Here is a 24838-nt window from a genome sequence, read left to right as displayed (position 1 = left end):
GTGTTCCAACAGCTGGCCTGAGCTCCTTTCTAGCTTACCTTCACCAAATATGATCATTTCAGACTCCTTATTATGACCTGAGATGTTGTTAATGAAAATTAGATTTAGTAATGAGCTGTGTACAATGATCTGACCTGAGTTAAGTGACTCTGAATAAATACAGAGCCTGAGCACTGAGGAGAAATATAATTTACTGTTGGTTAGATTTTATCAAAAATTAAGTATTTGAAAAATATTCAATATTTAATTGAAGCCAATTAACACCAAATAAGGAAGCAATTATTGACAGTTCCAGAATCTCTCTCACTGCAATAATCCAGGATAGTATCATCTATAATTGTTGCAAAATACTATGAACATTTTGCAGATTAGACAGCAGCCATGGAGACAGGGAAAGTTGGGATGACCCTTTCATAAGAACTTTTGCCTTTCAGGCAATCTTTCCAATGAAACCGAAACATGCTGATAGTTATTACACCCGTAACTATCTAATAACCATGTGTCACATCATTGTGGGAGTTGCTGACAAATGTAAATGGCCAAAGTGAATTGAAACATTGATATTAACGAGTAACTGTCAAGGACATGCACGCTGATGGTCTAGCTGAGTGTGTGTATTGATCTTTAGAGATGTGCTAAATAATTACAACTAAAATTTACAATGATTGTTGAAATGACACTGAACCTTTCTGAAGCATTCGCCCAGTGTCTGTCCTGGCTATGTAGATAGCACTCTGAGCTTGGAAGCTGAAGTTGAGGATTGAAGTCTTAGTCTAGGAGTTGAGCACAGCAATCAAAACAGACACTTCAGTGTAGTTCTGATCACATTGTGAGGCCCCCTTACAGATGAGATGTTAAGCTGAGGCCTTTCTTGTGGATTTGGACAATTTATGGCCTTCAAAGGCCAAAGATTCTATTGCACTATTTCAAAGCGGAGCAGGGGAAAATGTATTGACCCCTCAATTGACATTACAAAACAGATGATTTACTCCTTATTTCTTTACTGTTTACTGGGTCTTCCTGAGTGCAGACTGCTTGTTATTTTCTACAAGTAGCTACACTATTCGCTGTAAATTATTATGGGTAAGTGCTTTATGAGTGCAGGTCTTTCTTTTATAACATTGAACTAACTGCACAAAGGCTGGTATCACTTCACCAAGTTGCCAGTTATTTATTTGTGCACAGTACAGCAGTTGTAGCCAGCCAGCTTGCAGTCCCTAAACTGCCCCTTAACAGTCCCCTGTTTCCTGATTGGACCAGGTTAACAACCTTGTAGTCAATGAGGTCTGCCTGCTTCTAATCACTGTAAATACAGGCTAGAAATGTTGTATCCGAATTCCTGGTATACAACAGTTTTAACCAATTGAACAGCTGTATAATCCTGCCGTTAGATGATTGTCTCTGCATCTCACTTTCCCACACAGTTGTAACCTTGTTCTGGAGCTGCCACCTCCAGGCTTGGATGACCATTGAAAGTGTGGCTGTTGGAAGATGTTCTTTCAGAGGGGGATTTCCTCCTTCAGAAGTAGATTCTCCAACAGCACAACATTCAAGACATGCAGTGATTTGTGCTAGAATATCCGCACCGTGTAACAGTGCAGCTCCAGTCATGTTGTGCTTCACTCAACACCGTTAGAGTTGATTCTTAGAATGGATGCCAAATCTAGTCCCGTGGATGAATGTGGCTGGAAATCTAGTCCCGTGGATGAATGTGGCTGAGAATCTAGTCCCGTGGATGAATGTGGCTGAGAATCTAGTCCCGTGGATTAATGTGGCTGAGAATCTAGTCCCGTGGATGAATGTGGCTGGGAAGATTAATCTCTGCGCCATTGCTTCCTCCAAAATACCTGAAACCCGTGCTTCATTAATGTATCCTCATTTCCGATTTCTTGGTCAATGTACAATCTGAGCCTCTCTTCCATCAACATTGCTTTACTGGTGACAAATGCTGCAAAATGAGATGACATCATTAATGTTGCCTCTTTTTATATTGTGATTGATTGTGCTGTACTTGAATGTCAGTTCAGATTACGGCTGATGGTTTATGTCTCTCTCCATCTGGCAGCTCTGCTTCCTTGTTTGTACGTCTCTTTCACTGTCCCTGTGTGTGTGTGTGTGTTGCTCTGTGTTAAATTGCTGTGCATTTTAATGTCTGTCCCTTTCTTATTCTCACTGTGTCTTTGCGTGTTCCACCTCCCTTCTCATAGAATAAAGAATAGTACTGCAAAGGAACAGCTCTCCAGCCTTCTATGTTTGTGCTGACCGTGATGCCATTCTAAACTCCTACTGTCTGCCTGCACACAGTCCATATCCCGCTATTCCCTGCCTATTCATATGTCTGGCTAAATACTTCTTAAACATTTAAATGTGTGTTTGACTTTACTCAATCATGGGGTTTCTAGATGACTAGTCCACTATGTCAGTGCCTCTGTATTGCTCTCTCCATGTGTGAATTGACTGCTCTCACCATTTTCTTCACTGACTTTCCCTCCAGTTCCCTTCTCTCTCTTAATACCTCCTCACTCCCACCCCTCCAACCTGTGCTGATGTCTCTCTCATCCCCTCAGCCCTCCCCAGTTCCTTCGTTTCTCCACCTCTTCTCCGTGCCCCTCCCGTCTCCTCCTCACTCGCTCTGTCTTTCCAATACGAAAATGATTTATTTGTGCTTTTTAAATATTGCGCTTGTTGAGATTAGATTAGTTGCATTGTTTATATGACACTAATAACAGCTGTAGGGAACATGTAAATGTAAATTGTAATGTTAGGTTTCTATTCCCTCTCTTCAGAGTGCATTATTATTACCTTGGCAGTTTCAACTATAGCTATGCACATTTCTTGATCTGTTTGCATTGGCTCTGGTGCAATTTATAAATTGATGGTAAAAGGTGGGTGACTTTTAATGTTTCCAGTCAAAATTGTTATCTGGTAATGACAGAGGATCCTAAGCCAACCCAAAAAACAAGTTCTGTTCAGAATTAACCTGCATTGACCAATTTATACAGAGCAGCGTCATGTGCATTGTATGTAAACTACACCGTGTTATGCATTCAGATTCATGAAGTCCTCCAGTGCTCACCTTATCCAGGTCAGCAAATGACTGTTTGTTTGTTTCTCTCTCACTAAACTCAATAGGGAAAACACAAAAAATAGGCCACTTGAATCAATATTTTGTCAGTGAATGATGGAGCTGGGAAAGGTCCCTGTCTCTGAGTGATACAGTAAGCTGAGCAGTGAGAGAGTCCAGAGGATTGTGTGTGTGTGTGTGTGTGGTTGGTTGATTAGTTAGTTAGACTGGCTGGTCCCATTGGCCTTTGGAAATGCACAGCCCCAAGATGAGGCCGAGAGATGAGATTGTGCAGCCCAATACTGTCTTGCTAAAGCATGTTGTACATGTGCATCTCCTACGGAATGATAAAAATGCATTTGAGGCAGTAATTTAGTGAAGACTGCCTTCAATTTGTAGCATTATGAATAAAAGAAAACCTTGTGTTTTGAATAGTACATTTCACAGCTACCACCTTAGAGCCAATGAAGTACTTTTGCAGTCTAATTTCTGTTGGAATATAGGAAATGCAGGAGTCAGTCTGAGCTCAGTAAGATCCCACAAACCATTGTGATAATCTTCAGCTAATCCTATTTCTGCAATGCTGTTTGAGAGATGAACGACACCAGCAAGGATTACCCTGCTCTTCCTCAAGATGGCCAGGCTATTTTTTATATTCACCCACTGAGGCAGTTTGGGCTTTAGTTTGAGGTCTCATCTGAAAGATAGTATCTCTGACAGTATGACACTCCCTCAGTATTGCATTGGAGTGTTCACATTAACTGTTCTGTCCAGACCCTGAATGGGACTTACCCCAGACAAGACCAAGCTCTGACTGATACTTACATTGTTTGACATGGAGGGGGAGGAGGGTCATTTCAGATCATCACCTGAATTGGCTTTGCAAATCCTGTCCAATGGAAATCTATCCCTACAGCTCGCTGGATGTTTTGTGGACAGATGGTCTGTCTCTATGCTGTAAATTCTATTGTGTTTAAAAGTCATCTGTATAACTGTAGCTGCCAAATGAGAGAAAGCAGCTGTCTGTATCGGTCCCTGATTGAGGCCTTGTACTATAAAACAGCATCTGACATCAACCAAAATAAGGACAGTCAGGCACTTGGTTGGAGCACGGCAGCAAATCATCTCCGCAGTGTAGCTAAGAACAAAACACAGATAATCCACGGAAGAGTGCATCCTGACATTCGTTCAGTCAGAGGATGGAAACACATTTAGTCTTTCATTAGGAAACTGGTGGCCATAAATCATTTGTTTTGCATGACAATGAGACGGGGCGGGTTGGGTTTGGGCCTCTTGGCTTCTCTGCTCCTCATTTGTGCTGTGCATGCAGATCAGTCCTTGGAGATTATTTCAAAGAATTTAAACAGAAAAATGCAAAGACATGCTTCCTGCTCCAACGTGGCAATTGTGTTCCTGTTAATAGAATCTAGTCATAAGTCTGTCTCCCCCATTTCTTTCTGAAATCTACACGGGAGAATTGCTGCCCTTTCTTATTCATCTCAGGAATGTGAGTATTACACTCGAGGCCATTATTTATTTCCTTTGAGAAGCTGCTTTCTTAATGTTGTGGCAGCATAGTTTATTTTCAGTTGACAATACAGCTTATTGAGACACCTCCACCTAGACATTTAGCCTCACTTCATCTGAATCATCAAAAACCAGTGTGCCCTTGGTGGGAGTTTGGCCTGTGGTAAAATGCAAATACAGGATTTAATGCCCAAGCCCAGTCTGTCGGATTAAATTGTTTCAATAATATGTGGGCTCTGAATTCCTGACTGATTACTCCAAATGGGATCGTTCCAGGTCTCAACCAGTGAGATATTATTTTAAAATCTTTTTGCCTGAATGTGGATCTGCTGCTGCAGATCCCAGATTCAGAAACTGGGAACCACTGATGGTCACCTTTTCAGCTCAGTCTATCTGCCCAATGTTACCCCTCAGCCAGTCAACTCACTTCAAGTCTCTCGCTCTATCGCTCCACTCTACTTTATTAATTCACTCATGGAGCATGGGCACTGCTGACTCAGCCAGCGTTTATTGCCCGTCCCTAGTTGCCCCTTGAGAAGGTGGGGGTGAGCTGCCTTCTTGAACTGCTGCAATCCATGTGCTGTAGGTAGACCCACAATGCCTAGATTTTGACCCAGCGACACTGAAGGAATGTCAATGTATTTCCAAGTCAAGATGGTGAGTGGTTTGGAGGGGAACCTCCTGGTAGTGGTGTTCCTATGTATCTGCTGCCCTTGTCCTTCTGGTTGGAAGTGGTCATGGGTTTGAAGTGCTGACTAAGGATCTTTGGTGAATTTCTGCAGTGCATCTTGTAGATAATACACACTGCTGTCACTGAGCATCAGCGGTGGAGGGAGTGGATGTGGTGCCAGTCAAGCGGGCTGCTTTGTCTCGGATGATGTCAATTTTCTTGAATGTTGGAGCTGCACCCATCCAGGCAAGTGGAAGGAATTCCATCACATCCTTGACTAATGCCTTGTAGACGGTGGACATTGGGGAGTCAGGAGGTGAGCTCTTGCTGCAGGATTCCCAAACTCTGGCCTGACCTTGTAGCCACAACACTTATACAGCAAGTCCAGTTGAGCTTCTATTCAATCTTAACCCCCAGGATGTTGATAGTGGGGGATTCAATAATGGTAGTACCATCTAATATCAAGGAACCATATAGATTCCCTCATGTTGGAAATGGAATTTGCCTGGCATTTGTGTGACAGTGAATGTACCCTACAACGTAAACAGCCCAAACCAAGATATTGTCCAGGTCTTACTTCATTTGGACATGGACTGCGTCAGTATGTGAGGAGTCATGAATGGGGCTGAACATTGTTCAGTCCACTTTTGACCTTATCGGTGGGATGGTCATGGATGAAGCAGTTAAAGATGATTATGCCGAGGACACTGCAGTGATAGTGTCCCTTTCTCTGGGCCAGGATACCTGGAATTCAGCCTCAACGCCTCCAAACGTATGTAGTAACAAAGTCTGAACAGGTTGATTAGGAACTTCTGCAGTGATGTCCTACCATTGAGATGAATGCCCTCCAATAGCCACAACATCTTCCTCTGCGCCAGGAATGATTCCAAACAATTTTCCTCTGATTCCCATTAGAGTCATACAGATGTACAGCTCGGAAACAGACCCTTCGGTTCAACCTGTCCATGCCGATCAGATATCCTAACCCAATCTAGTCCCACCTGTCAGCATCTGGCCCATATCCCTCCAAACCCTTCCTATTCTTATACCCATCCAGATGCCTCTTAAATATTGTAATTGTACCAGCCTCCACCACTTCCTCTGGCAGCTCATTCCATACACGTACCACCCTCTGCGTGAAAAAGTTGTCCCTTAGGTCTCTTTTATATCTTTCCCCTCTCACCCTAAACCTATGCCCGCTAGTTCTGGACTCCCCGACCCAAGGGAAAAGATTTTGTCTATTTACCCTGTCCATGCCCTCATGATTTTATAAACCTCTATAAGGTCACCCCTCAGTCTCGACACTCCAGGAAAAACAGTCCTAGCCGATTCAACCTCTCCCTCGAGCTCAAATCCTCCAACCCTGGCAACATCCTTGTAAATCTTTTCTGAACCCTTTCAAATTTCACAACATCTTTCCAATAGGTAGGACACCAGAATTGCATGCAATATTCCTGATTTGGAGATGCCAATGTTGGACTGGGGTGTACAAAGTTATAAATCACACAACACCGGTTTATAGTTCAATAAGTTTATTTGGAAGTACTAGCTTTCGGAGCGATGCTTCTTCATCAGGTGGCTGTAGCACCAAGTGCTTCCAATTAAACCTGTTGGGCTATAACCTGGTGTTGTATGATTTTTAACGCAATATTCCAACAGTGGCCTAACCAATGTCCTGTACAGCTGCAACATGACCTCCCAACTCCTGAACTCAATACTCCAGACCAATAAAGAAAAGCATACCAAACACCTTTACTATCCTATCTACCTGCGACTCCACTTTCAAGGAGCTATGAACCTGCACTTCAAGGTCTCTTTGTTCAGCAACACTCCCTCGGACCTTACCATTAAGTGTATAAGTTCTGCTAAGATTTGCTTTCCCAAAATGCAGCTCCTCACATTTATCTAAATTAAGCTCCTTCTGCCACTTCTCAGCCCATTGGCCCATCTGGTCAAGATCCTGTTGTAATTTGAGATGACCTTCTTTGCTGTCCACTACACCTCCAAATTTGGTGTCATCTACAAACGTACTAATTATACCTCTTATGCTCACATCCAAATCATTTATATAAATGATGAAAAGTAGTGGACGCAGCACCGATCCTTGTGGCACTCCACTGGTCACAGGCCTCCAGTCTGAAAAACAACCCTCCACCACCCTCTCTCTTCTACTTTTGAGCCAGTTCTGTATCCAAGTGGCTAGTTCTCCCTGTATTCCATGAGATCTAACCTTGCTAATCAGTCTCCCATGGGGAACCTTGTCGAATGCCTTACTGAAGTCCATAGAGATCACATCTACTGCTCTGCCCTCATCAATCTCCTTTGTTACTTCTTCAAAAAACTCAATCAAGTTTGTGAGACATGATTTCCCATGCACAAAGCCATGTTGACTATCCCTAATCAGTCCTTTCCTTTCCAAATACATGTACATCCTGTCCCTCAGGATTCCCTCCAACAACTTGCCCACCACTGAGGTCAGGCTCACTGGTCTGTAGTTCCCTGGCTTGTCCTTACCACCCTTCTTAAACAGTGGCACCACGTTAGACAACCTTCAGTCTTCCGGCACCTGACCTGTGACTATCGATCATATAAATATCTCAGTAAGAGGCCCAGCAATCGCTTCCCACAGAGTTCTAGGATACACCTGGTCAGCTCCTGGGGATTTATCCACCTTTACCCGTTTCAAGACATCCAGCACTTCCTCATCTGTAATATGGCTATTTTTCAAGATGTCACCATATATTTCCCTACATTCTATATCATCCATGTCCTTTTCCACAGTAAAAACTGATGCAAAATATTCATTTAGTACCTCCCCCATCTCTTGCGGCTCCACACAAAGGCTTCCTTGCTGATCTTTGAGGGGCCCTATTCTCTCCCCCTTTTGTCCTTAATGAATTTGTAAAAACCCTTTGGATTCTCCTTAACTGTATTTGCCAAAGCTATCTCATGTCCCCTTTTTGCCCTCCTGATTTCCCTCTTAAATATACTCCTACTGCCTTTCTACTCTTCTAAGGATTCACTCGATCTATCATGTCTATACCTGGCAATGATCACAGCTGCCGCACATTTACCATAGCCTTGGAGAGGGAAAGGAGCAGTTACCGAGGGAAGGTATTTAATCGGGGAAAAGGAAATTAAGATGCTATCAGACAGGATTTGGGAAGTACAGACTGGGAGCAATTCTTCCACAGAAAGGGCACAGCAGACATGTGGAGACTGTTTAAGGAGCAGTTGTTGCGAGTGATGCACAAATTCGTTCCTCTGAGACAGGCAAGATGGGGTAAGATTAAGGAACCTTGGATGATGAGGACAGAGGAACTTCTCTTCAAAAGGAAGAAGGCAACTTACGTAAGCTGGAGGAAGCAAGGATCTGGCACAGCTTTAGAGGATGACAGGCTTGCTAGAGAGGAACCAGGAGGGGGCACAAAACAGGCTTGGCAAGAAGGATTAGGGAGAACCCAAAGGCATTTTATTCATACGTGAGGAGTAAGAGAATGATTAGGGAGAAGATAGGGTTGATCAGGGATAGTGTAGGGAACTTGTGCGTGGAGTCTGAGCAGATTGGGGAAGCCCTAAATGAGGTTTTGCTTCGGTTTTCACTAAGGAAAGGGAAGTTGTTGTGAATGAGAACTTTGAGGAGCTGGGATACAGGCTTGATCAGATCAAGATCGATGAAGTTGATGTGCTGGAAACTTTGGAAAACATTAAGATTGATAAGTCCCCAGGGCCAGACCAGATTTATCCTAGGCTGCTCCGGGAAGCGGGAAAGGAGGTTGCTAAGCTACTGGCGAGGATATTTGCCTCCTCACTCTCCACGGGAGTCGTACCGGAGGATTGGAAAGAGGTGAATGTTGTTCCTCTTTTCAAGAAGGGCAATCGGGAAATCCCTGGTAATTACAGACCAGTCAGTCTTAATTCTGTGGTCAGCAAAATTTTGGAAAGAATTCTGAGGGATAGGATTTATGACTATTTGGCAAAGCATAGCGTGATTAAGGGCAGTCAGCATGGCTTTTGAGGGGTAGGTCATGCCTCACAAATCTTATTGAGTTCTTTGAGGAGGTGACAAGACAAAGGTCGAGCAGTGCATATGGTGTATATGGACTTCAGAGCTGAAAATGTGTTGCTGGAAAAGCGCAGCAGGTCAGGCAGCATCCAAGGAGCAGGAGAATCGACGTTTCGGGCATGAGCCCTTCTTCAGCCCTTCTTCGGCTCATGCCCGAAACGTCGATTCTCCTGCTCCTTGGATGCTGCCTGACCTGCTACACTTTTCCAGCAACACATTTTCAGCTCTGATCTCCAGCATCTGCAGTCCTCACTTTCTCCTATATGGACTTCAGCAAGGCATTTGATAAGGTTCCCTATGATAGGCTCATTCATAAAGTCAGGAAGTATAGAGTACAGGGAGATTTGGCTATCTGGATTCAGAACTGGCTGGCTGACATAAGGCAGAGAATGGCTGTAGATGGAAAGTATTCTGCCTGGAGGACAGTGTTGAGTGGGGTCCCACAGGGCTCTGTTCTAGGGCCTCTGCTCTTTGTAGTTTTTATAAATGACTTGGATGAGGAGGTTGAGGGGTGGGTTTAATAAATTTACAGATGACACAAAGGTTGGAGGTGTCGTTGATAGTATAGAGGGCTATTGCAGGCTGCAGTGCGACATAGACAGGATGCAGAGCTGGGCTGAGAAATGGCAGATGAGGTTCAACCTGGATAAATGTGAAGGGATGCATTTTGGAAGGTCAAACTCGAATACTGAATATAGGATTATAGACAGGATTCTTGGCAGTGTGGAGGAACAGAGGGATCTGGGTGTGCAAGTACATAGATCCCTCAAAGTTGCCACTTTGGTGATTTGGCTTTCATTAACAGGGGGATTGAGTTTAAGAGCCGCGAGGTTTTGCTGCAGCTCTACAAATCCCTGGTGAGACCAACACTTGGAATATTGTGTCCAGTTCTGGTCGACCTACTATAGGAAAGATACAGAAATTTTGGACAGGGTGCAAAGAAGGTTTACCAGGATGCTGCCTGGACTGGAGGGCTTGCCTTATGAAGAAAGGTTGACTAAGCTCGGAGTTTTCTCTCTGGAGAGAAGGAGAAAGAGAAGGAGACCTGATTGAGGTATTCAAGATAATGAGAGGAATAAATAGAGTCAATAGCCAGAGACTTTTCCCCACGGCAGGATTGACTGGTGCAAGAGATCATAGTTTTAAGATATTAGGAAAAAGGTACAGAGGAGACATCAGAGGAAGGTCCTTTACACAGAGAGTTATGAGTGCATGGAATGCGTTGCCAGCGGTGGTGGTGGAAGCAGAATCATTGGGGACATTTAACTGACTGCTGGACATGCACATGGATAGCTGTGAGTTGAGGTGTGTGTAGGTTAAATTGTTATAATTTACATTAGGATTAAACTTTGGCACAAGTTTAATCGTGCCATTCTATGCTGTACTTTTCTATCTTCTGTGTTCTATATGACATATACTTCCTTCTTTTCCTTAACCTAACCCTCAATTTCTTTAGTCATCCAGCATTCCCTATACCTACCAGCCTTTCCTTTCACCCTGACAAGAATATACTGTCTCTGGACTGTCTGGACACTCGTTATCTCATTCCTGAAGGCTTCCCATTTTCCAGCTTCCCATTTTACCTGCGAACATCTGCACTCAATCAGCTTTTGAAAGTTCTTGCCTAATCCCGTCACAATGGCCTTCCTCCAGTTTAGAACTTTAGCTTTTAGATCTGGTCTATCCTGTTCCATCACTATTTTAAAACTAATACAATTATGGTCACTGGCCCCAAAGTGCTCCCCCATTCTCACCTCAGTCACCTGCCCTGCCTTATTTCCCAAGAGTAAGTCAAGTTTTGCACCTTCTCTATAGGTACATCCATTGACTATAGTTTTGTTTTACTCTTTCTGTCTGACTGTTCCTTTGCCTTTCCGTCTCTCGAGCCCTACTGCTGTCCTGTCCTTTCTTGTATTTTGCATATCATAAGTCATAGAGATGTACAGCATGGAAACAGACCCTTCGGTCCAACCGTCCATGCCGACCAGATATCCCAACCCAATCTAGTCCCACCTGCCAGCACCCAGCCCATATCCCTCCAAACCCTTCCTATTCATATACCCATCCAGATGCCTTTTAAACATTTGTAATTGTATCAGCCTCCACCACTTCCTCTGGCAGCTCAATCCACACCCGTACCACCCTGTGCGTGAAAATGTTGCCCCTTGGGTCTCTTTTATATCTTTCCCCTCTCACCCTAAACCTATGTCCTCTAGTTCTGGACTCCCCCACCCCAGGGAAAAGACTTTGTCTATTTATCCTATCCATGCCCCTCATGATTCTATAAATCTCTATAAGGTCACCTCTTAGCCTCTGACGCTCCAGGGAAAACAGCCCCAGCCTGTTCAGCCTCTCCCTCGAGCTCAAATCCTCCAATCCTGGCAACATCCTTGTAAATCTTTTTCTGAACCCTTTCAAGTTTCACAACATCTTTCCGATAGGAATGAGACCATAATTGCATGCAATATTCCAACAGTGGCCTAACCAATGTCCTGTACAGCCGCAACATGACCTCCCAACTCCTGTACTCAATACTCCTGACCAATAAAGGAAAGCATACCAAATGCCTTCTTCACTATCCTACCTACCTGTGACTCCACTTTCAAGGAGCTATTAACCTGCACTCCAAGGTCTCTTTGTTCAGCAACACTCCCTAGGACCTTACCATTAAGTGTATAAGTCCTGCTAAGATTTACTTTCCCAAAATTTATCTAAATTACCTCACATTTATCTAAATTAAACTCCATCTGCCACTTCTCAGCCCATTGGCCCATCTGATCAAGATCCTGTTGTAATCTGAGGTAACCTTCTTTGCTGTCCACTACACCTCCAATTTTGGTGTCATCTACAAACTTACTAACTGTATCGCTTATGCTCACATCCAAATCATTTACGTAAATGATGAAAAGTAGAGGACCCAGCACCGATCCTTGTGGCACTCCACTGGTCACAGGCCTCCAGTCTGAAAAACAACCCTCCACCACCACCACCCTTTGTCTCCTACCTTTGAGCCAGTTCTGTATCCAAATGGCTAGTTCTCCCTGTATTCCATGAGATCTAACCTTCCTAACCAGTCTCCCATGGGGAACCTTGTTGAACGTTTTACTGAAGTCCATATAGATCACATCTACCGCTCTGCCCACATCATATGTATCTCTCTCTCCTCATCTCTCTGTCTTGTTCTTTTGCCTTGCTCATACTGTGTCCCTCCTTCCCATACTACCTGCATTCATTCTCTCTCACACACAGTCCCTCTCACACTCTATCTCACACATTCATTTTCTCTCTTTAACACACACATATGCAACACATGCACAGCATATTGTTGGGGGAAATCACTTGGAACAACAAAAGTCCATCCTCCTTAGTAAGTTACTGAGTATTGCAATGTTAACATTTGCCTATTATGAACATAGTGATAACAAGTATCACAGCTCTCTCAACATTTGAGGGAATTTGGATTGTTAATCCCAAACTGATGGCCATTTAAGATGATGTGATCCATTAATTGAACAAATGTCAGAAATAATCCACTGTTCTACTCACAGATGTTCAGTTCACATGGTCTTTTCTGATCTCTCCTTCCTAATCAGGTGTATCTGAAATATGAATGAAGACAGGACTTTGTTGACAGGTCAATTGGGAATTACTATTTTAAGTATATCACAAAAGAGCTGAAGTTGTGTTTTAGAACTGGAAGTGGTTACAAAGGCAAGATTTATATCTATTAGTGCCTCCTGAGTACAATTTTTCTCTCTGCAATCTCAACTGCTTTATGAAATTATTATTCTCATGGTTAAAGAACATGATACCATTCACCCCATTGTACCTGTGCCAGCTCTATGTCAGAGCTGTCAGCTAGTCCCACGCACCCTCCCCATCCCTGCAGCGTCACACATTTTTTCTCCTGTTTAATTATCCAAATCCATTTTGAAAGCCCTGGTACGATCCGCCTCCACCGTACTCAATACATTCTCGATCCTAACCACTCTTTTGTTTAAAAAAGAATGACTCTTCTCATAACGCCTTTTACCAGACCTTTAAATCAGTGTCCTTTAGTTCTCAACCCTCTGCCAAATCCTGTGTAGGGTTTTTTCTTCCTAACAGTATTTTCAACTGTGTGTTGTTTTGCTTTATCTTAAATTCTCTGTTCCTCGCTCTGTTTGTTTGTTCCCTTTCTTTTGCTCTCTGCCCCCCTGTTTTTTATCTCTTCTTGATCTTCCTCTTTAACGTTTTCTCCTGCACGTTTTCCCACTCTCCTGTTCTCTCCGGCTTGCACATGGACATTGTGCAATTCCTTGGCAGGTGCGTGAAACATGCAATGTCATCATTAGAGTCCAACAGAATGCTTTGAAGTTTCATAAGGTGGACAGCACATCCGTCGGTGTTATACTCCCTCAGTAGTGAATTGGAGAAGAAATCTCAATTGTGCTTTGGCCACAGCCTTTAGGAATGTTTTTAGTCACCTGTGGGACGTGGGCATTGCTGACTGTGCCAGCAGTTATTGCCCATCCCTAGTTGTCACTTGGGAAGGTGTCGGTAAGTTGCAACCTTGAAAGTCCTGCAGTCCACATGCAGTGCATTGATCCACAATGCCCTTAGGAAGGGAATTGCAGGATTTTGACCCAGCGACTGTGGAGGAACTCAGGATGGGGAGTGTCTTGGAGAGGAACTTGAAGGTGGTGGTGTTCCCATGTATCTGTTGTCTTTGTTCTTCTGGATGGAAGTGTAGGTCATTCTCCTGTAGCGTATATTCCATTAATGCAAATTCGCTGTAACGCGATTGATGAACTGGGGACATTGTTTCGAAAGCACAAACTTTTAAAATGTGTGTTGGCTGTAACGCGATTACATCACCAACACTTTAAGCCCGATTTTCTATAACACGGGGTTGCACAAGAACACAACCATTGGATTTTAAAAGAACTGCCTGTAGTTATGGGTTCGGAAGGTGCTGTCTGAGGAGAATTTCTGCAGTCCATCATTTATACTGTACACAGCGCTGCTACTGACCTGGACCCAATATACCAACCACTACAGCGGACAGCTGAAACTGACAACCGGAAGCGGCAGGGACAGACCACTATAAACACCGGAGGAAACATCAAAGAAGCGCTTCGCAGGAGGCTCCCAAGCACTGATGATGTCGCCTAGCCAGGGGACGAAACGTTTGCAACAAAAGCTTCCAGCTCGGCGAACAGAACCACAGCAACGAGCACCCGAGCTACAAATCTTCGCACAAACTTTGAACTAAGTGTTGGTGGTGGAGGGAGTGGATGTTTATGGATGTGGTGCCGATCAAGCAGCTGCTTTGTCCTGGACGGTGTCAAGCTTCTTGCGTGTTGTTGGAGCTGTCCCCATCCAGGCAAGTGGGAGTATTCCACCACACTCCTGACTTGTGCCTTTTTAGATGGTAACAGGCTTTGGGGAGTCAGAAGGTGAGTTACTCACCACAGGATTCCCAGCCTCTGACCTGCTCTTGTAGTCACTGTGTTTATGTTGTGAGTCAAGGCCAGTTTCTGGTCAATTGAGATATATCAAATGGGTTCCTGGTTACCAACAGCACCATTAAATACTTATATCACATCTTTATGAACCTTAAAAGGAAAGAGGATTTAATCTGACATAAACCAACTAGACATTTGATAACTGGACCAAAAATGTTGTTGAGGCTTTAGGGAAAGTGATTGTAATGTGGTCCCTTGAATTAGGGAGGTTAACTCATCACCTCCCTTTGATCTGTGAGCTTGTTTTGGAGTCTTTTATTTACCTTGTTATTTGTGTATGAACTGTTCTGACAACTAATATTTAATCCTTTACCTTTTTTGGAGGAAGTATTGAATTATCAGTGTTGATAATGTGAAACTTGAGAAGTTACCAACTGTGCAAAACATTTTGTTACAAGCCTCCTATTATGCTGTTATTGCTTACAAATGGAGGTAACAGTATGAACATATTTTAAATATAAATGGGACTGGCAGCATGGGGGAGGATCAATCTCATAAACATCATTGTTCCCTTTCATTAACAGTTTTTTAATTTTCTTGTAGCCAGGCCAGTGAATGATGCAGAGCTCAGTCCAAACACAATCACAGCACGAGCTGGTTTTTCAGGAAAGATTGTTGTGGCAACGTGTACATCTGCCAATGGGAAGCCACCAGGAATCATCACTTGGGAGACGAAAGTAAATGGGGAGGCAGTTGTTAAAGAATTTCACAACCAGAATGGCACCATCACAGTGGTCAGCCAGTACCTGCTGGTTCCATCCAGAGAAGCTCACCAGCAACTGCTGACATGTATCGTGAATTACCAGGCAGACCGCACCACCAGCATGCTGACTTTAAACGTGCAGTGTGAGTATCAGATGCCTCTTTGTTCCTGATTTTCTGGAGCACAACAGAAGCATGTCAACATTTTACCGTATCTGATGTCTGGCTCTCTGTTCCTGTTCCCTTGCATGTGTACCCCTCTCTATCTCTGGTGTACTTGTAGTTCAGTGTCCTTGAACAGAACCCTCACTGTGACATGTGTTCTCAATACCCTCATAAAATAAGCTAAATCCTTGTAAAGCTCCTCCACTATAGGCTGCTGAATAATCAGTAGACCTGCCACCCCCAGTGGAAAATTTAAGGAATAGGCAATGACTGAAAATAAGAATTTTGAAGAGGGTTTCCATGCTGAGATAGGTGGCAAATCAAAGCAGGAAATTCCAGAGGCAAATGGGTAGTACTGTGTCAAGGTGCCATTCAGTGGAGGAAAGGACTCTCATTGTTAACAGCTCTAGATATCTCGTGCAATAGACATTCACCAACTTAGTGTAACATTCTGATCTTTTATATTCTTCATTCAAAGGCACCTGATCAATTGAGAAATGGTAGGTCACCATCTCTGAACAGTCTGGGCCATTCTCAAGTGAAGCACAAAGTCACATTGCAGACAGACCCCCATACAGCTGTATTTTTCAACACGATAATGTGGTTAATTCCTAGGTTTAATAAACAGGTTGTTTAAGGCAAAACTATTAAATGAAGTAAACTGTTTCGGGTTTGGGGGTGAATACATACAAAGCTGTGTCTGAAATCTCTGTGTTGGTGCCATTACTTCTCCATGCAGATGAACCCGAGGTTACAGTGGAAGGATTTGATGGGAATTGGTATTTGAACAGAGAAGATGTGCGTTTGACATGCAGAGCAGATGGCAACCCACCTGCAACAACGTACAAGTGGAAGATGTAAGTACTTGCTCCACGTGAATCAGCAAATGTGGAAATTTTCATTTGGAAAAGAAAAATGTGGTTAATTCCTTGGATGGAAAATGTAAATCATTACTAAGCTCTTTGACAGTGTCTCCATCCACAATTTCAGCCAGTTTCTCCCCTTTTGAAGCTTTTTGTGAGTTCCCAGATTTTATTTTAGTCCCAAATGCTTTCTTGATATTTTGCTGGGGTGATCATTCAGAGCGAGATCCCTCCTGGCTCTATTCAAACCCCCGTCCAAAATCTCCAGCTGGATTAACTTCCTTGTCTAATTCAGGACACCTTGAACAAACCTGATTTTCAGTGCTGCAGCATTCACCAGGAGGCGACCTTGCGGTCTAGATGCCCTCCCTAAACCTTTCCACCATGCAACCCCCTCTCCCACTCCCAACCTCTAAAACAGTACAGCAAGCTTTGGATCACAATATCTCGTAATGTGTGGCTCAGTGCCAAATGTCATTCACACTCTTACAACAGCCTTGGAGTATTCTGCCACATTGAAGGCACCAAATGAATGGAAGCTGTTGTTGTTGTTTTCAGCCACTCCCCAACCCCCACCCCAAACAGCGGCTTCCTCAGAGTGGGGTTTAATCTGGACAATCAGTCAGCCTGACTTGTCTACTGCTGTTGGAGCGAGGGGGCCATAAATTCTTAGCTGCAATTAAATGTGAAAATGTTAGAATAGCGTTTTATTATCTTTTTAAAATCATTTGTGTTGATGAAGCTCATCATGGGAAATAGATTTTAGTGCTGAGGAATCACATGTACTTGTGATATTCTCAGCTCTGAGAAAACAGTAGTCCCAAAGACAGGCCTTTACACTCCCGGGATATTTCCTTCTCCGTCAGAGCCATCCTTCTCTCCTCTGCATCTATTGAGCTATTTCATGTTTCAGATCTTGGGATGGGAGTGCAAAACCCAATGAAATTCACCATGAAATACTATCAGACTCTGGCCTGGAAATAGAGCTGGGTCCCCAAGATCATATTGTATATGGTTGCATTACCACACAACTTACATTTATATATCCCCTATAAGGCAGTTATACTGCCCAAAGTGCTTGATAGCAATGTTCTAAAACAAAATTTGACACCAAGCCACAGAAAGAGGTGTCAGTGCAGCTTGGAAAGTGAAAGGTTTCAGAAGCATTTTAAAAGGAAGCTCAACGCTTAGCCCCTGCTGCCTCATGGCGCCAGGAATCAGGTTCGATTCCAACCTCTGGTGACTGTCTGCGTGGGTTTCCTCCGGGTGCTCCAGTTTCCTCCAAAAGTCCAAAGATGTGGAGGTTAGGTGGATTGGCCGTGCTAAATTGCCCGTAGTGTCCATGGGTGAGCAAGTTGGGTGAATTGGCCATGCTAAATTGCCCATAATATCCAGGGGTGAGCAGGTTGGGTGGATTGGCCATGCTAAATTGCCCACAGTGTCCAGGGGTGAGCAGGTTAGGTGGATTGGCCGTGCTAAATTGCCCATAATATCCAGGGGTGAGCAGGTTAGGCTAAATGCAGGGTTATGGGAATACGCTGGGGTAGCTGGATCTGGGTGGGATACTCTTCAGCGGGTCAGTGCAGACTCGATGGGCCAAATGGCCTCTTTCAGCACTGTGGGGATTCTAGGGAGGACAGAGACCTGGGAAATAAATTCTGGAGCTCAAGTCAATAGGATGGAAGACGTTAACACTAGGGATAGGGCAAGAATATTCCGAGATGTTCAGGAGGCCATTCCCCATCTAGATTTTCCATAGTGATCCCTTAACCTTGGGGCTATTCTGAGATGATGAGCTTCTTTTTAATGGTTGTTGTGAATGTTTTCTCACTGGCAATGATAGTAGTTAGGATGTCAGTCATCACAACATTGGGGAAGTATCCAGGTCAAATGAGATGGACCTTCCAGCATTTTATACTTGGGTCACAATTGATACAAATGCCAGCAGTGCTCAGGCAGGACTGAAGACTGACCAGGAAGCACAGTGTCACAGAATGTATGGGGAACTCATTTATGGTGAATGGCTGAGGAATTGGGGTGTATGGGCACTAGATGGGAGGAGGCATGGGGCACTATACAAGATAGTACATAGGTATAAGGTAAGATTTATAGGAAGCATGGTGAGACTTGGGAACTAAATGGTAATAGTTAATGCAGTGAAAACGATGTTTGATCAAGTAAGTAAACAATGCTTGACAAGAGCAGATAGGCAAATGTGCAAGCTCCACACTGTTTGATGTGTCTTCGGAACTGCACCCAGATTGTTTGTTTTATGTTGAAATATGATGTGCAAGGCAACACAAAACCAGTCTTACATCACTCTGCATTCTGGTTTCACTTGAGCAACCCTGGGTTTCACTGGGCAATGTCACCTTTACAGCAGTTTCTGTGTTTACTGGAAACAAGCACATTGTGCGATGTTTCTGGGTCAAACTGCCAGGCCTGATGGTCAGTTTAATGAGCTTGTTGTGATCCCATGTTACAGCTGAATCCGTGGCACTGTTCTATTAAAATGTTCAAACAACTGTTTCAGCTTTGGATGTATCAATGCAGGTGGATGGTAGGTCAAGTACCTTTTAATCAGCTAACCCCCTGGAGTCCCATCTGTTCCAACAAATGATGGATTTAGATTGCAACTTAGAGAACAGGAAAATTGCATCTTCACTTAAAAAAATCAAAGAATCCAAGGTAGTAACCATTGTACCTGGCAAAACGTTGTGGGATTTTAAAAGTGGGGCAAATTTTGTTGTCTTTATTTATGTTTCATTAGCTGTTCATGCTGAATTTTAAGTGAATGAGGGTTTAATGGATACATTCCGTGGCAGATATGGTATGCAGCGCTGTATTCAGTGATGGCTTGGTCAAGTCGGAACTTGCCAGTGCGATTTAACAAGAGTTGGCAGCTTGGTGCAGATCCCAGTGAGCCTAAATTGAATTCAAATGGTTGTTCCTGGCAAGGACCTGAATGTTATATTAGTCTCACTCTAATTGCTCATCCAATGCTGGACCAGTTACGCCAGTAATGATAAGAACTGTAATAATAAAATGGCATTTTCTCGCAAACTCCTCCACACCCAAAGAATTCACGTACATTAACAAGCTACATTAACACAGTTCTGGGCCTTATGCTGTTGAGGCAATAATCCATTTTACAGTTACATTGGAAACTGGCGATCCAGAAATCATTAGTAAATGGTTTTAATTATTCATCAGATGGCCCTGAGAGTCCAGCACAAGAAGATGGTCTATTGAGTCCATGGTACCTCTTTGAAAGAGCAATCCAGTTAATCCCACTCCTCCACTCTTTCCCTAGCCCTCCTTCTTATTCAGTTTCAAGTATTTAACTCGTTCCATTTTAAACGATTAAATCTGCATCCACCATCCTATTGGGTAGTATCTACTACTATTTAACCAGTCATTGTGTAAAAACATTTTCCTCCCAGTGTGCTGAAAATTACACAGACAAACCCATGTTAAGGATATCAGTCAGGTTTGCAATGTGGTTGGTTCGCTTACACTTTATAGAACCTATATACGCCCATACACAGGGCCCAGTCCTCTGCAGGGAAAAGGAATTTGTCCAGGCAGTACTATTTCTCAGATAGCTTGGAGGACACTCATCCCTGGTGCATTCCCCATGGTTTGTCTCAATCAGTCTAAATGGGTTTGCATTTCTTAAATAAAAGCTTCAGCACAACAGTGTTCCCTGTTACAGTCTCTGTGAAAATACCTCAACCCATCGGAATCCACATGCTGACAAATTGGCGCCCTGATTTGCATGTTGAATAAATTGAGATTTGAAATTCTTGTATGCTGGGTGTAGGTGAAAAGCTTCTACAACATGTCTCTTTCTCAACAATACTCAAGTTATGTGCTACCAAGTAACTTAAAAACATTTCTCCTTAGAGAGTCATATAACTATGCAGCACGGAAACTGACCCTTCAGTCCAACTCATCCGTTCCGACCAGATAGCCTAACCTAATCTAATCCCATTTTCCAGCACTTGGCCCATATCCCTCTAAACCCATCCAGATGCCTTTTAAATGTTGCAATTGTACCAGCCTGCACCACTTCCTCTGGCATCTCATTCCATGCACGTACCACCCTCTGCATGAAAAAGTTGCCCCTTAAGTCTTGCATTGCTTCGATTTACTTTGCCATATATCTGCAAGGTTGAAACTTTATTGCTGGAACAGCACAGCAGGTCAGGCAGCATCCAGGGAACAGGAGATTCGACGTTTCGGGCACAGGCCCTTCTTCAGGAAGGGCCTTCTTCGGCCTGTGCCCGAAACGTCGAATCTCCTGTTCCCTGGATGCTGCCTGACCTGCTGTGCTGTTCCAGCAATAAAGTTTCAACTTTGATCTCCAGCATCTGCAGACCTCACTTTCTCCTCATATATCTGCAAACACTGTCCTCTAGTTACCAACTTTTCCACCATTGGAAACCCAGTTCTCTTTATTTACTTTATCTAAACCCTTCATAATTTTCATCTATCAAATCTCTTCTCTTCTAAGAAAAACTCTTCTATCTGTTTGTGTCATCCTCACCCTTCAGTTTGAGGACATCTCTAATATATCTTTCTGATTTGACCAGTGGAGTCCCATGTTCATCCCTAATGTCTGCACTGTTTCTCCATGCAATCTTCACTGTTCATAATCTTATAGAAGATCTGTGGACTCCCCTCCAACACCACCACCCCCATCCCACTTATTTTAGCCATTGATCTGTTCCTGTACTCTGTCTTTGCCATTCTACAGTGTTCTCCTGTTTACTCCGTTAGAGCCACCAGTACAGTATTGTCAAGATTTTTTGTTGTTGCTATAATTCTTTTCACGTTTCTGAATGGCAAACTACAAATGTTATGATTATGTGAGTCAGATAAATGAACCAAATTACTCATCACAAATTAACATATGGTTGGATTGGCTTGGTACCAAGCTACATTAAGCTTAGTTGAAATGAATTGGAGTGTTGTTTCTCTTGGTCTGGTTGGAGGATTAGTGGGTTTGGACAGGAACCCTCGTTGGAAGCTGTGCTGAAGAGCCTGGTTCGGAACAGGATTATCACTGAACCTAATGACTAATGAGGGCCAACAGGGTGTTTGGTGCACCTTCCTTCATTCACCCCATTCTTCACTAAGACTCTGTTTTATAGAATCATACAGCATGGAAACTGACCCATTGGTCTAACTTGTTCATGCTGACCAGGTATCCTAAATTAATCTAGTTCCACTTGCCAGCACTTGGCCCAAATCCCTCCAAATCTGGATGGGTATTCATATACCCATCCAGATGCCTTTTAAATGTTGTAATTGTACCAGCCTCCACCACTTCCTCTGGCAGCTCATTCCACACACTCATCACCCTCTCTATGAAAACGTTGCCCCTTAGGTCCATTTTAAATCTTGCCCCTCTCACTTTAAACCTAGTTCTTCTAGTTTTGGACTCCCCTACTCTTGGAAAAAGACCTTGGCTATTTGTCTTATCTCTGCTCCTCTTGATTTTATAAATCTCTAAGGTCCCCCCTCAGCCTATGACACTCCATGGGGGAAAAAAGTCCCAGTCCCTCCTTTTTAACGCAAACCCTCCAATCCTGGTAACTTCCTTTTAAATGTTTCTAGTTTAACAACATCCTTCCGACAGCAGGGCAACCAGAGTTGTTTACAGTATTCCAAAAGTGGTCTCACCAATGTTTTGTATAGTCCCAACATGAAGATTGAGCAATTTCAATTCTGGGGAGGGAGAATTTGCCTAGTTATTTTTATCATAAGGTAACACTGTAAGGTTGAGTTATACATGGTTTAAATGAACCATGCACTGTTTCTTCCATGAGCTACCTAACCTCCATTCAGTCGTCACAAATTGCAGAATTCCTATAAGCACAGTTCTTAGTGGCTGGGCTGGCTCTCCATTACAACAATATGCCAGATCTATTCCCCAACTGTCTCCCTCTTCCCTGCCCCTTTTTCCCTTTCTGATATCAATCCAATTCTCTCCTGAATGCTTAATGTGCTACCTCCACATTTCCATGCAGTGCAACCAGATCCTATGCATTGGTTGTGGGGGGGAGAAAGAGTTTTTTCCTTGCATCTCTATTTGCTTCTTTTGCCAATTTTCTTAAATGTGTTCTCTCTCATTCCCTTTTATTCATAGGATGTGGGCACTGCTGGATGTGTCAGTAATTATTGCCTTTCCCAGGTTGCCCTGGAGAGGTTGGGGTTGGGGTTGGGGGGGGGCTGGTGGGGGGGAGGTGGTGGTGAGCTGCCTTCTTGAACTGCTGCAGTCCTGTTAGGGAGGGAATTGCAGGATTTTGACCCAGTGACACCGAAGGAACGGAGATATAGTCCAAGTTGAGATGGTGAGTGGCTTGGAGAGGAAATGCTGGGGATGGTGTTCCCATGTATCTCCTGCCCTCATCATGCTAGATGGAAATGGTCGTTGGACTTGTCCTAAATCAGTTCATCAGCGGGAAATTTTTCCCTGGTACTCTCTCTTCACTGTTTACTCCTCAAGATCAAATCTTCTCTTGACCCTGTTCTCCTCGGGAAATCATACCAATCTTTCCAGTCTATCTAAAAAGCTGAAGTTTCTAATCCCAGGAACCCATTCTCCTGAATATTTCCTGCAGCCTTTTCTAATGTTGTCTTATCTTTCCTCAATTGCAGTGAAAAGAACCAATGATGCTTCAGCTAAACCCATGAGACAGAAGAGCAAAAATTAGACCATTTGGCCCAGTTGAGTCGGCTTTGCCATCCAATCATGGCTGATATGTTTCTTAACCCCAATCTCCCCATAACCTTTGATCCCCTTGACAATCAAGAACCTATCTATCTCAATTTTAAATATAATCAATGACCTGGCCTCCACAGCCTTCTGTGACAATGAATTCCATAGATTCACCACTCTGGCTGAAGAAGTTTCTCCTTATTTCCATTATAAAGTTTTACTCTAAGGCTCTGCCCTCAGGTCCTAGTCTCTTCTGCCAGTGGGAACATTTCCCCAAGGTCCACTCTGTCCAGGCCATTCAGTATGCTGTATGTTTGAATTAGATCCCCCTTCATCTTTCTAAACTCCATCGAGTATAAACCCAGAGTCCTCAAATGTTTCTCTTATGTTAAGCCTTTTATTCCTGGAATCATTCTTATGGACCTCCCCTGGACCTGCTCCAGGGCCAGCACATTATTTTTGAGGTATGGGACCCAACACTGCACACAACACTCCAAATGTGGTCTGACCAGAACCTTCTAAGCCTCAGAAGTACATCCCTGTTTTTATATTTAAGTCCCTTTGAAATGAATGCCAACATTGTATTTGCCTTCCTAAATACTGACCCTACTTACAAGTTTCCCTTTAAAGAATCCTGGGCTAGAACATCCCAAGTCCCTTTGCACTTCAGATTTCTGAATTTTCTCCCCATGTAGAAAATTGCCCATGCCTCTATTTTTCCAAAGTACCTGACCTCACATTTTCCTTTGTTGTACTCCAACTGCCAATCCTCTGCCCACTCTCCTAACAAGTCTAAATCCTTCTGCAGCCTCCCTACCCCTTCAATACTACTTGCCCCTCTACCTAGCTTTGTATCATCTGCATACTTAGCCTGACTGCCCTCAGTTCCTAGTCACCAGCTTCCATCCTGAGAAGGAATCTTTTATCCCCACTCTCTGCCTTCTGCTAAACAGCCAAGCTTCTATCCAATGCCAGTACCCCGCCTCTGACACCATGGGCCCTTATCTTATTCAGTAGCCTCCTCTGCAGCTCCACAGTTATGGCCAAGCCAATGTTCCAACAAATTTATCAAAACATTCTTGCTTGTTGAATTATTTTTATGAAATGTGGGCATTGTGATCTAGGTCAACATTTATTACCCGTCTATAATTGCTCTTGAGAATGATGTGGAGATGCCGGTGTTGGACTGGGCTGTACAACGTTAAAAACCACACAACACCAGGTTATAGTCCAACAGGTTTATTTGGGAGCACTAGCTTTCGGAGCGCTGCTCCTTCATCAGGTGGTTGTGGAGAATAAGATTGTAAGACACAGAATTTATAGCAAAAGTCTCCAGTGTGATGCAACTGAAATAATATATTGAAAAGGACCTGGATTGTTTGTTAAGTCTCTCATCTGTTAGAATGACCATGTTGGCTTTAGTTCTTTCATATGTAAATCACAAAACTTTATTTTTAAAAGTTACATTCTCAAGTGCACTTTAACAATTGGTGTCATGTCGGCCCAGATAATGTATTGAAGGTGTGAGTTTCCCTGTGAGGCTGTAT

The 24838-nt window shown here is 43.4% G+C and overlaps 1 protein-coding gene and 1 long non-coding RNA gene across 6 annotated transcripts in view; one reads left to right on the top strand and one right to left on the bottom strand.

Annotated features, from left to right (window-relative positions):
• The window catches only part of nectin1b (nectin cell adhesion molecule 1b), a 557504-nt gene that overhangs the window by 130989 nt on the left and 401677 nt on the right, over positions 1-24838 (top strand). For all 5 annotated transcript variants that reach the window (XM_087976317.1, XM_087976315.1, XM_087976313.1 and 2 more), the window contains exons 3-4: positions 15378-15680; positions 16441-16558. In XM_087976317.1, coding sequence (XP_087832443.1) covers positions 15378-15680; positions 16441-16558 — 421 coding nt within the window. The remainder of the gene's footprint in view (positions 1-15377; positions 15681-16440; positions 16559-24838) is intronic.
• Positions 1813-13487, bottom strand: LOC148142236 (uncharacterized). The gene is made up of 3 exons (XR_015751956.1): positions 13366-13487; positions 12874-12926; positions 1813-1948 (listed from the first exon to the last, which is right to left on the bottom strand). It is a non-coding gene; the product is annotated as an uncharacterized LOC148142236 (long non-coding RNA).

Source organism: Chiloscyllium plagiosum, unplaced genomic scaffold (genome assembly GCF_037043375.1).
Source record: "Chiloscyllium plagiosum isolate Xiang-an unplaced genomic scaffold, Cpla_swu_hap1 HiC_scaffold_29, whole genome shotgun sequence".
NCBI lineage: Eukaryota > Metazoa > Chordata > Chondrichthyes > Orectolobiformes > Hemiscylliidae > Chiloscyllium > Chiloscyllium plagiosum.
Note: the sequence above shows the minus strand (reverse complement) of the source record. Positions and strands in the feature narration are given on the sequence as shown.